The 11,971-nt window shown below is 37.1% G+C and overlaps 1 protein-coding gene across 3 annotated transcripts; it reads left to right on the forward strand.

Annotated features, from left to right (window-relative positions):
* Positions 1–88: 88 nt before the first annotated feature.
* usp3 (ubiquitin specific peptidase 3) lies at positions 89–10,908 on the forward strand. 3 transcript variants are annotated; one of them, XM_044194357.1, is made up of 16 exons: positions 89–135; positions 773–810; positions 1,125–1,185; positions 1,978–2,115; positions 2,486–2,569; positions 2,778–2,859; positions 3,086–3,165; positions 4,751–4,864; positions 5,084–5,197; positions 5,593–5,742; positions 6,157–6,263; positions 6,526–6,606; positions 6,721–6,839; positions 6,970–7,083; positions 8,921–8,988; positions 9,556–10,908. In XM_044194357.1, exons 1-16 carry the CDS (start codon positions 104–106, stop codon positions 10,022–10,024), a joined length of 1,851 nt encoding a protein of 616 aa, XP_044050292.1. In that variant the 5' UTR covers positions 89–103; the 3' UTR covers positions 10,025–10,908. The 3 variants fall into 3 exon arrangements, with proteins under 3 accessions (XP_044050292.1, XP_044050293.1, XP_044050291.1); XM_044194358.1 differs by lacking the exon at positions 89–135 and adding an exon at positions 233–262; XM_044194356.1 differs by lacking the exon at positions 89–135 and having other exon boundaries at positions 322–810.
* The last annotated feature ends 1,063 nt before the right edge of the window (positions 10,909–11,971 follow it).

Raw genomic sequence — 11,971 nt, forward strand, 5'->3', positions numbered from 1 at the left:
CGGTAAAACAATTTCATGATCGTTTAAAAATGTTAAACTCACTTTGTTAAAGACAATTCATCGCCTGTACCTGTTGTCGGAAGTGAGGAAGAGGCTCGCTGCTATGCCTGTGTGTCACGGTGACACTTTGAACAAGTTAAGTCTCACAGCCGGGCTTAATTAGGTTAAATATTAGAACTTCCAAATGTCAGTATGTATAAATTCAATAGAAAAGTCTGCCGACCCAAACATGAGGCGAATACAGTATATCTGAGCGGCCCGGGTAATGTAAACGAAGAAGGAAGTAGTCCAATGTTACTCCCGAAAGCTTTTTCATCTTTGTTTTGTAGTTAGCAAACGGCCGAGCCGGCAGACACTACGTCACTTCCTCAAGTTATTTCCATTTGTTTGTGACAAACGCCAGCAGTTATCTAGTACCTAATACACCAAAGATAACGTTACTATTTTAACTTACAATATGTCAGGGTGGAAACGGCATTGCCTTTATTTTCTGTAAACTACTGTACCTTGAAATTATGCAAGAAATATAGTAGCTACCAAATGTGTTAGCGTTAGCAAAGACAGGAAAACGTGCGTTCGCGAACAGAAGTAGTTGTTCAGCTAACGTTTGCTAGCTAGTTGAGGTTAATTGGCTAACTGTTGTTAGCTGCCTTGTTCCTGGTACCATTGGTGTTGTAGTGTTGGCTAATGTTAGCTGACTTACTCACAATTGTAAACTGATGGAGTGCCCTCATCTGAACTCAAACGTAAGCTGTCCTGTCGATTCCTCCAGGTTCCCTAACGGCTCTCCGTCCTCCTGGTGTTGCAACGGTAAGAGAAGTGTTTGTCATCCTTTCTTTTAGAAACCTTGCTAAAATTGACGTTAATGGAAACATAAATTACAGGTGTTGCGCAATATTTTGGATCCCAGCTTCTGCTGGCACTGATACTGCCACACTTATGTCCGCTATATAGATAATGTAGCTTCTAGTCAATAGCTATCACAAGGGCAGATCACAATTCACAAGATGTACTGCATATCCCTGTCACACATGAAAGAATGGTCCATTCAAGAGCAACATCAATACATTGTCTCATTAAACTGTACACTTCTCAATTAAGACAGGTTCATCTTTTATCTCCAGTTTGCAGGTCTAATAAAAGTCCATGGATTTGCCTTACCTGTCTGATGGTCCATTGTGGAAGGTAAGTTGGTGTCTGTTGTTCTGTTGGCAACTAAAGCTTTGCTCAAACATACCACACTAGTAACTTAAGTAATACTCTGTTGTGTCTCAAACCTTTTTTGGGTTTGGTGACCATTTATTATACTTTAATTAATTTTTTTTATGATCTTTGAACTTATCACAGTTTTGTAAATATTTCCAGAATCCTCAAAGACTCTTCTAATCATGTGGATTAATAATATTTCGTACACTGCACAATAAAAAAGAAAACTATAAACACATTATTGTGTATATACGTTTTTAAACTATGTGAAATTACATTAAAATAGACAAATACAATTGATGATAAAACTAAATTTTGATTCATGTCCTATAAATCCAGCAAGGAGAAATGTCATTTCCAGTTACCATAGTTGTTTGGACACGGGAATGTAGTCTGAATTTGGTAAATAGGTAAAATATTGTTGTTAGTGTGCAGCAGGCAGATCATGTTTTTATCTAGATGGTTAGAAGACTCTTTGAGGATTCTGGAAATACTGTCAAAACATAAGCAAGTGGTGTTTAACAACTCTCTAGGGTTTTCAAAGATCAACTGGGATTTTTCTTTCAGATTTTTCTCTGGTAGATGAGGAGCATTATAGTTGTTCTCTTGATCAAAACTTAAATATCTATTTTTATTATTTTTTTGTGCATATTCTTTCATGACATTTGTGAGCATAATTTTGGCCATACCTGTTACTGTTTATATTAGATTATCTTCAGGTGGTTCCAGATGTTGTGTGTTATTACCTAATCTCTTACCCTTGCTATATAGATATGTCAATGGACATGCCAAGAAACATTTTGAGGAGAGCCAAGTCGTTGGCATTAGTCAAAAGAAGGGTGAGAAACAGGAGAAAGAGAAATGTCATCATTCTGTCTGCATGGACTGCAGCAACTACAGCGTATTTTGGTGAGTGTCCTTCATGACTAACCTATGTCTACAATCTGTGAGTCACTGTGGGGCCCTGCAAAAGTACAGTCATAAAAACTTTTAACAGTCAGAGGATTGTTATGGTGAGGTAATAAGAACCAAAATGTTTCCTTATCAGTAATTTATTGAAGTTGATCAGTTACTTTGCAAGTGATTCAACATTCTTACAGGTTACATGCCACAAATGATCTGTCTTAATTACAAGGATTGATTGGTTAAATGTCGCATGCTACCACAGTGAAACACAATGCAATATATTTATGATACTTTGTTTCTGTTTCCTTGTCCAAATCTCAATACGTTTGTGTTTTCAAATATGTATGTGTCTTGACTAATGTGGATTTTATAGTTACAGATGTGATGACTTTGTTGTCAATGACACCAAACTCGGGCAGGTGCAGAAGGTGAGGGAACAGCTTCAGAGTTTAGAAAAGTAAGTACTAATCTCTAGAATAAAGTCTTTAAATATGTTTGTTTTGTCTCATTGTTTTACTCTATCGCCATTACACTTGCCAAATTATGTAAAAAACAAAGCCAAGTTAAGATGTATCTGCCTAATCAGGAAGATGCATTTAAAGGATGTTTCACAACATACTCAATACATGATAAGTGTCCAGAAGAAATATTTTTCCCTCTTACAGTTCAGCACTGATGGGTGACAGACAGAGGAAAAGAAAACTTCAGGAAAGCCCAGCTCCAGACAACAAGTTGTTAAAAGACAATGTAAGTCCCTGAAAATATTATTTTCTTTTGTAAGAAGAAGTAAAGTTGCAGCCACTCCACAATTGTGTCCTAGCACAAAAGACTATACTACCACTCAACCGTAAGTCCATATTCACACTGTGGGACAGGGCTCCAATTAAATAAGTCACACTATCCTTTATATTTTATTTTTTTTTATTTTTTTTAAATATTACACACACCTTTGTGTCTCCCTTGTCTCTGTCAGGATGGGGCGGCTTTAGGTGCTACAGGCCTGTGGAACTTAGGCAACACGTGCTTCATGAATGCCATTCTGCAGTCCCTCAGGTAAGGCTCTGCACTGAAGATGAGGTATGTGGGTGGTACACTGGGTTTGCTGCATGGTTCAGTAGCTCTGCCCCTGCAGACCCAGGGCCCCACGACCAGTCATCCTTTATTAATACAGTCTGGGGCACACTCAGGGGAATTATACAAGCTGCTTGGAAACAAGACACAGTCAAAGGCCAGATTTCCTAAAGGAACCGGGCAAAATACCTGGTGTGAACCTGGTGTGTTTTCACAGTTACTTTATATTAAATAAATTTTATATTACTACTGACCATTTACAAAAGCATGCTATCTATATATATATGTGTGTGTGTGTGTGTGTGTGTATAAATAAATAAATAAATAAATATATATATATATATATTTTTTTTTTTTTATGTAAATCAAATCTGTTTTCCTACTTTCCAGGCAGCGATTTGTTTCCATTAATTTCAGTATGGTGTTAAAAATCAATTTGCAGAAACTCGAAATGTGCTTCAAAATCATCACTGTGAATTTCTAGTTGTATATAATATATAGTTGCATTTATATTATCTTTGCATGGCAACCTCGGCTTCCCCCTTAAAGTCAATAAAGAATGCAAATCATCAGTATTGAACAGTAGTGTCATTACGTCATTGCCCATAAAACTGCTTGAATGACATTCAGCCTGGGTTTCTAAAAACCTTAGTTGGGTATAGCCATTGTGACAACAAAGTTGTTAGTGCAGTGATTTGTATATGCTTTGGGATTCAATGTCTATTGGTTGGTGAGAAGCTGTAATGTCCAAGATTTGAATAGGCAGCTGAAAAGTATGGCTCTGTCTGACATAACTTGGCTCATTTTCTTGCATTGAAATGGTTGTTGTTTGTCACATTAATCTGCACCTATTTAACTGCATTACCACATAACAATGAAATACCTGTAAGTGAATACTAACTAATGTCTGCCTGGAAAACATTCAAAATCTAAAAAACTGGCATGATTTTGGAAGAGGGTCATCAGTAATGTAACATAGAAAACATCTATATCAGGCCTATTCAACTGGCGGCCAGCAGGCCACATCCGGCCCAGAAGCAACCTCATTACATAAACCAGCATACATAAATCTGATATATGACACAATAAGTAAACTACATATATATAGTGTATGGAAGTAGCTAACGAGTGAGCCATCTCGCTTCATACTCATCTTTGTTGAGAGTTTCACATGCGCAGTACCAATCGGGTAGGATGTTTATGGATGTAGCGACACCGCCAATCATATCTTTCACAAATCAACGTTTTCTCATGTGAGCTCCGACCAGGCTCAGTAGCTTTTCAAAACAACTGGCTATTGACAGTCAAAAGTAGGGAAGTGCTCTATTGAAAATATGTCTGTCAACCCTGAAACGTAAATTGACAATGCAAACCGTCAGTTTAACCCTGCCTGGACTGGCAAGTATTTGTTTATTTACTATAAGTTTATTACATTCATTTGCATTTGTTTAAAATTTGTCATTACCAAAAACCACTTACATAGTTGATTATGGGTGTTCCTGCTTGTGACATATTTTGCAAATGTCAGGTGTCAAACATGTTACCACAAAACATGTTTCTTTTACAGCAACATTGAGCAGTTCAGCTGTTATTTCAAGGAGTTGCCTGCAGTGGCTCTACGCAGTGGTAAGACGGCAGGAAGAAGGATGTACCACACCCGCAGCCAAGGGGACAACAGTGTGTAAGGTCCTCTTCTGGAGGGGGCGGCTTTATGGGCATTGATCTAAAAATTAATTTCAGGCTAATTAATTTTAAGACTAGAACTGCACAGTATTGATAAGTCTTCTGTAAACTCTTTTTTGTTTGTTTTTTCTTGAACCAGAAGAGTATTAGACAGACTTTAGATGTTGATTGTCCCAGGTTGTGCAGCGTGGTAACAGGGTGCCTTTATGTTGAACAGGTCTTTGGTGGAGGAGTTCAGGAAAACCCTTTGTTCCCTGTGGCAAGGCAGCCAGACCGCCTTCAGTCCAGACTCCTTATTTTATGCTATATGGAAAATCATGCCAAGTTTCAGGTATGCCAACATTGTACAAAGAATCTGCCAGAATTAAGCTCCCAGTGCTGAGCAGTGAACAGTTTCCTTTTCAGTACTGTTTATTGTCAACGAGCTTGAGTGTAGCATATTATTTTAGCTGTATCTCATTACCTCATATATTACCTTTTTATTTTTATTCTGTATTGCTACTGTTTTGGGTTTTACTGTATGTAAAGCACTTTGTAATCATTGTTTTTAGAAAAGTGCTATACAAATAAAGTTATTATTATTATTATTATTATTATTATTATTATTATATTATTATTATTATTATAGTCAAGATATTATCAAAGATACAACATGCATCGCAGACTGGAACAATCTATTGTGGGTTATTACAGTAATGTCATTTAAAGCTGTGTTTGTGTGTCCAGGGGCTATCAGCAGCAGGATGCCCATGAGTTCATGCGTTACCTGCTGGACCACCTCCACAGGGAGCTCCAGTACTGTCGCAACGGGGCGTCTCACCCAGTCTCACCTCAGGATGGGGTCAGACTCTCCACCGCAGAGGGCAAATGCTGCATGTAAGCCTTTCTCACTTTACAATTATTGTGTTTTTGCCAGTTTGTGTATGTGTTTTTTATGTTTCTGCTGGTTTCCAGTTGACTCTATAATGACAAAGTAGACACATTTAGCATTGTTGACATGCTGTCAGTCATCCATGACATGGCTTACGAAAGTGTCTGTTTTCTTTGTTATATAGCCCATTTTACTATGTCGTATTGGTATACTGTGTAAAAGTTTTCAGCTTATTTTCTTATTGAAAGCATTAAAATGCTTATTTGTAACATTTATTAGTCAGTAAACATTCACTAGTCCAAATGCAGAATATGATGTTTACATATTCTTTTGCTTATGCATTGATTGAACACCAGAAGATTTTAATGTGCATTTATTGATTAAAACTGTTTTATGTTTGCCTTTTCGATTCTTTACAGAAATGGGACTGCCAGTGTTGTCACATCCATTTTTGGTGGCATACTTCAGAATGAAGTCAACTGCCTGATATGTGGGACAGAATCTCGGAAGTTTGATCCATTTCTTGGTAAGACAACAACAACATTTGTTAGTGAATAACCACATACAGAAAGTTGAAGATAGGTTGAGTATTTTTCTCCTTTTCAGTAATTTTGTGATCTAGCAAAGCCATTTTCCCTGCAAACTTTCTTCTCGTCATTAGTGTTACACTCTATCACAAAGTGAATGAAAGAAGGTAAAAACAATTACTTATGGGTATATAATTAAAGCACAATATAGCCTGATGATGTATGACATAAGAGCATGTATTTCTTTTCTTTTTCACTCAGATCTGTCTCTGGATATTCCCAGCCAGTTCAGACAAAAGAGAAGTAAAGACCAGGAGCCAGGGCCGACATGCACCTTACGTGGTAAGTTTCCCACTGAGGTAATCTCATTAGACATTTTTTTTGGCAGTATTAGTTTCTAATTGTGTACTGATGAGATTAATGACAGCATTTTATATTTGTTTGGTCTTGTTTTAGACTGCTTACGTAGCTTCACTGACCTGGAAGAACTTGATGAAACAGAGTTGTACTATTGCCATAAGTGTAAAAAGCGACAGAAATCCACTAAGAAGTTCTGGGTCCAGAAGCTGCCAAAGGTAGGAGACAGAAATTATCTTTTCTTTTAATACAATTTACTAATTTGACTGTTTATTCTATGAAAGTAAAGTGGTGGGGGGAAATTAAACTGTGTTTTGGTATAATTGGAGGTTTTATTTCCAATTGTAGGTTTTGTGTTTGCACCTAAAAAGGTTCCACTGGACAGCCTTTTTGAGAAACAAGGTGGATACATATGTGGAATTTCCACTGAAAGGTCTGGACATGAGGGGCTACTTACTTGAGGTGAGCTCAAAACAGAAGAAATGCTGATCATGGAATTTCATAGTATAGTTTTTAAATTGTTATATTTCAGGCAAGGCATATCAAGAAATAGTATAAATCCCTCTTAAAATGATGAAAAAACGAATACTACGTTTATGAATATGGAAGTGCTGCAGTTTAGTCAGGAAACAGTCATGGCTCGCAGGCACTACTAGTGCCACAGTAAAAACCGTAACAGGTCAGAGATCAGCTGTGCTCTTTCAGTTCAAGCCTCTCACATGTGAGGATTTTCTATTTTTTTTTTGTTTTTTTTTATGGTAATAAACTGATTTTGTTTTTGGTTTTGAACTGTTGGTCAGACAATACAAGACATTTTCATTCACTGTTTTCTAACATTTTATTGACTAAACTATTAATTGAGAAAATTGACAGATTAATCAGTAATGAAAATAGAAAAAACAAACAAACTACTGCTCAAAAGTTTGGAGTCGCCTGCCACAAAAGCTAGATTCGATACAGTCAGATGGCTGAGAGGAATACTCTATATTTTTGAATGGTGTTTCATGCTTTTAGGTTGCAGAAAGTACTCTTTACAAATAGATGTTATTTTGTATAAAGGGTTTGCAAAAAAAGTTATGTTTTGTACATGGAGAAAAAACGCTGTACAACGCTGTTCAACCAGACTGACAATTGAAAGGACAGAAAGAGACAAAGATACCTCTGAGCAACAGTTAAATAAGAATGTAAGAAATCAGCAGTCATTGGTAAAAAAAAATTGGAAGATTAGCATTAATATCTGTGCAGATTTAAATAGGAACAGGTTCCTGTTTCAATGACAAGTGCACAATGCCTGTAACAAGCTGGAATTAACAGGCGTGTTGCGTTAGCAAAGCTATTCTTAAAACTTCAAAACAGAAATAGTAGGTTAGTCTAGGGTAAGCACAACTGGAATTGGATCACGGAATAGCAGCTGAACATACTATGAACTGACAAATCATAGTTTAAACCTATTCAAAGCCCACCTAGCCCAAAGAAAAACAGGTTCCCAAAATATTTAGAGCCCAATTGCAAGCACAGTTGTGGTTCGAAAATGATCTAGGGTCACTTGTGCTTTTCTCGACTGGAAAACAAATAAAAAATGGAAGAGTATTTGGGGGGAAAAAATGGTTACAACAGTATTCTCCCTTGTTATGCAACACTGTGGGGACATCGACCAAACGGAAGTTTTAATCATTTAATTATTCTAAAACTCTTTCAAATGTAAATAATACATTTGTTGTATAATTATACTGTTTTATCTATGTTAAAATAGCCATTATTGAAGGAGAAAAACATCAATATAACAGGTGACTCCAAACTCTTGAGCGGTAGTGTAGATGTTAATTTTAGGATGAACTGTACTGAACTGCGCTGCGTTGTTACAGAACCATCTGTAGTGCATTTAATATTTATTATTTGGTATCTTGATACCTTCTGTTATCTGTCAAACCGGGAATAGCATACTAGTGTAAACTGGAGTTTCCATTAAAATTATTCTTTTTTTTTTTTTTTTGTTATAAGTTGTATCATTTTTTTAGTTGGTAAAGCCTCTCATCCTTGTATAAAACACCTGTGAGTCCTCCATCATGCTGACTCTTAAATTCCAAAAAACCCTTGGTGGTTATAGAGTACCATAATCTTCATGTGAAACTTAACTAACTTATTTGTCTGCTTGTCTGAAAGTGAGATCTCTGGCTTGCATACATGTCCAGATGCTAAGTGGTCTGTCTCCTTTAAGTTGTAAATCTTTGAAGCATGATGCTGTGGGTAGACTTGAGAGCCCAGAAAAGAAAATTCTTATATTGCTTTTTGTTTGCAGCCAGAGAATTCATTACCAGAAAGCTGCCTGTATGACCTTGTTGCTGTTGTAGTGCATCATGGATCTGGGTGAGTAGATGAAGTATCCCAGTTGTTGAAGTTGAAATTGATATTTGCTCAAGCTTCATCTGTTTAATTATAATTAGCTGTTTTAATAAGCTCATACAGCATTTAGAGTGCTGCAGCATCTTGCATATATCACACTTCTTTGGGGTCAGTAGGTGTTTTTTCCCTCCTGCTGACAGATCCCTACATTTAAAAAAACTAAACGAAAAAAACCCATCAACGCTCAACCATTATCATCTGCTGACCAGCTCTGCCTACCGCAGTTGGCTGTCAGTCACCTAATTGCTGTATAAACAGTTCAGATCCAATTTAGTTGAAAAGCCTTGTGAACAGCTGCAGTTTAAAAATTCATGTAGCCACTAAATGCTGAAAGGCATTGAGCTGAGAGTCCTTGAAAATGCGTTTAGATATTCCAGGAAGAACTGCTGCTGTTTTAGCTTTGGCCTCTAAGTGGCGATGTTGCACCGCTACTGTGTTGTCAAGCTGAATGTGTTCTCTCACTTGAGCAGCAGTAAATGAAGTCTTGTAAGAAGCCAGACAGCAGAATGTGATATGTGTCTGTGTTCACAGGGTTGGATCGGGGCATTATACAGCGTACGGCAGCCATGAGGGCCGCTGGTACCACTTCAACGACAGCACGGTGACTCTGACCAATGAGGACGCAGTGAGGAAGGCCAAGGCCTACATCCTCTTCTACGTGGAGAGGACTGAACAGGTGACCTCAGACAAGACTGCCACGAACAGCACAGCCACTAACAAGCCTGCTGTGGACACAGCAGCCATGGACAGTGTTTCTTCAGAAGTAGTTGCTCAGGACCAGGTTGCCACAGACATGGTTTTGATGGATGTGGCAGCCTCACACATGAATACCATGGACGTGGCAGCCCCAGATAATGCTGCATTGGAAAATGTGGCTGAAGATGTAGCTGAACTGCACAAAGCTGACACCGCTTCAATAGAGGCTGCCTTAGATAAGGATACCTCAGACAAGGCTGCAACAGAGGAAGGCAGCAAAGCTATAGAAGCTGTTGCACAATGATTCTGTCACTGCCTCAGACCAGCTCCTCAATCCATTTTGGCTTCACCTCAATCACATTTCTCACAGTGCTTGATTTAAATAGTTAATTTCACGTTTAACGTATTTGCAACTATATTGTTATTATGACCTGCATGACGGCATAATGTATAATTTGCTGCTTGGGTTTTGTTTAGTATGACTTTCTGCATTTATTTCCTTGTTGTTGTATTCCTCAGTTGAGGTAGACTTCTCCGTATGTAATAGATTCCGAAGGTGATTGTTTAAAATAATGAAGTAAAGCTGTAGCCTTGGAAAACCTCAGTTGGTCCAATGTTTAGCCTAGACTGATGAGACTGATTGTGTGAAGACACTGTCATTGTAACAATATTTGGAGTTTCTATTGTTTTTTTTAAAGTTTCTAATTTTGTAATTTCCACCTCTTGAGAACCTTGTAGTTCTGTTTTCCAGTTATTAGAGGAGATTTTAGGATATAGAATGCAAAGCATTTATTGCCTGACAATTAGCTGCTCATTAAGTTGTTTAACTTCTTGACCAGAACCAATGTGAAAGAAATGATCATTCTCAAATTGTTTTGTTTGTATGTGAGTATAATTTATAGTATAGTTTTATGTTGATCTGAAATGGGCATAGAAACAAATGCTCTTTTAAAACATGTATCAGGCAAAATGAACAACAAAATACAATGGGGAATCCTTTTTCAAATGTCTGACACTTTTTTTTATATCGGCCTTTCATCCTTTTCTGAACCCCAGTCCTTTTTGTAGCAACCCAGCAAATCCATTACCACAGCCAGACAACATGTAGCAGTTAAAACTAGACAGGAAGACAAGGTTGTTTATTTCTACCATTACCCTTTTAAGCCATTAAAATCTCTTTATCCATTAGGTGCTAATGTCTTCTTTTAGTAATCTTTTAAATTTCGGAAGCTATTATTAATTACTATAATACTATTATTACTTAATTAATTGAGTAAATTAATTAAATCATACCATAAGGTATCTCATAAGGAAAACTCTCCCTAGATTTATAATTTGTTTGTTTTCGATTCACCTTCTTTAAATTCTGCCGTAGGATTCAAAGTTATGCACTGTAGTTGAAAAATATTGGTGCTTCAGAAACTGTTATACAATCGATTAGTGTTCATGGATGTTAGTTTGCCGTGCTAAGAACAAGGTAAGTTAAACTGCAGGACAAAGGGAAGTACAGTTAATGTAGAGCTGAAACAATTCACCCAATTAGTAGGTCAACAGAAAATGTATTTGCAACTATTTTGATAATCAACTAATAGTTTGTCATTTTTCAAGCATTTGATAGTTCCTGCTTCTCAAATGTGAGAAAATACTGTTTGTCCATGTCTTGTTTATGGTGAACCTATTATCTTTGGGTTTTAGACAGTTCTTCAGACAAAAAACGCAATTTGAAAACTTAATCTTAGGCTCTTAAGAAATTGCGATGAGCATTTTTCACTATTGTTTTGTTATATAGACCAAACAATCAATTAGTCAGGAAAATAATCATAACTTGCAGCTCTAGATTAAAGAAACAAAAGTTGATCAAAAATATCTTTTTATGCTTACCTATAATTCTTCCAACATACTGTAGCTGATAATGTCTTTTGTCATTCAGCACCATATGTGCAATAAGGGATGTACATATAAGAAACTGCTCTTCCACATGTCTTTTGATTTTGTAAGCTGGACACATGCACACCAGAAGGTACATTGTGTTTATATGCCCAATATAATTGTCCCAACACCCTTATTTTGGCTTGTAATAGAAAACAGCCTTTGATATGTTCGACCTTAGAGGAGAGAGCTAATTTTTAATAAGTCTTTTTTTGTGTGTTGTTTTTCTCTTCCCTCTAGTGAACATCTCTGCCCACACATACACTCACACATAAGAGCTCCCCTCGGGACACGTGCCAGCCAGTCAGCCTTCTCGCTCAGG

Source organism: Siniperca chuatsi, linkage group LG4 (genome assembly GCF_020085105.1).
Source record: "Siniperca chuatsi isolate FFG_IHB_CAS linkage group LG4, ASM2008510v1, whole genome shotgun sequence".
Taxonomy (NCBI): domain Eukaryota; kingdom Metazoa; phylum Chordata; class Actinopteri; order Centrarchiformes; family Sinipercidae; genus Siniperca; species Siniperca chuatsi.

Coding starts and splice junctions, on each gene's coding strand:
- usp3 (XM_044194356.1), top strand. CDS start 720: ATGGAGTGCCCTCATCTGAACTCAAACGTAAGCTGTCCTGTCGATTCC. Junction 811..1,124: donor GTCCTCCTGGTGTTGCAACG/GTAAGAGAAGTG, acceptor TTTTATCTCCAG/TTTGCAGGTCTAATAAAAGT. Junction 7,084..8,920: donor TGAGGGGCTACTTACTTGAG/GTGAGCTCAAAA, acceptor TTTTGTTTGCAG/CCAGAGAATTCATTACCAGA.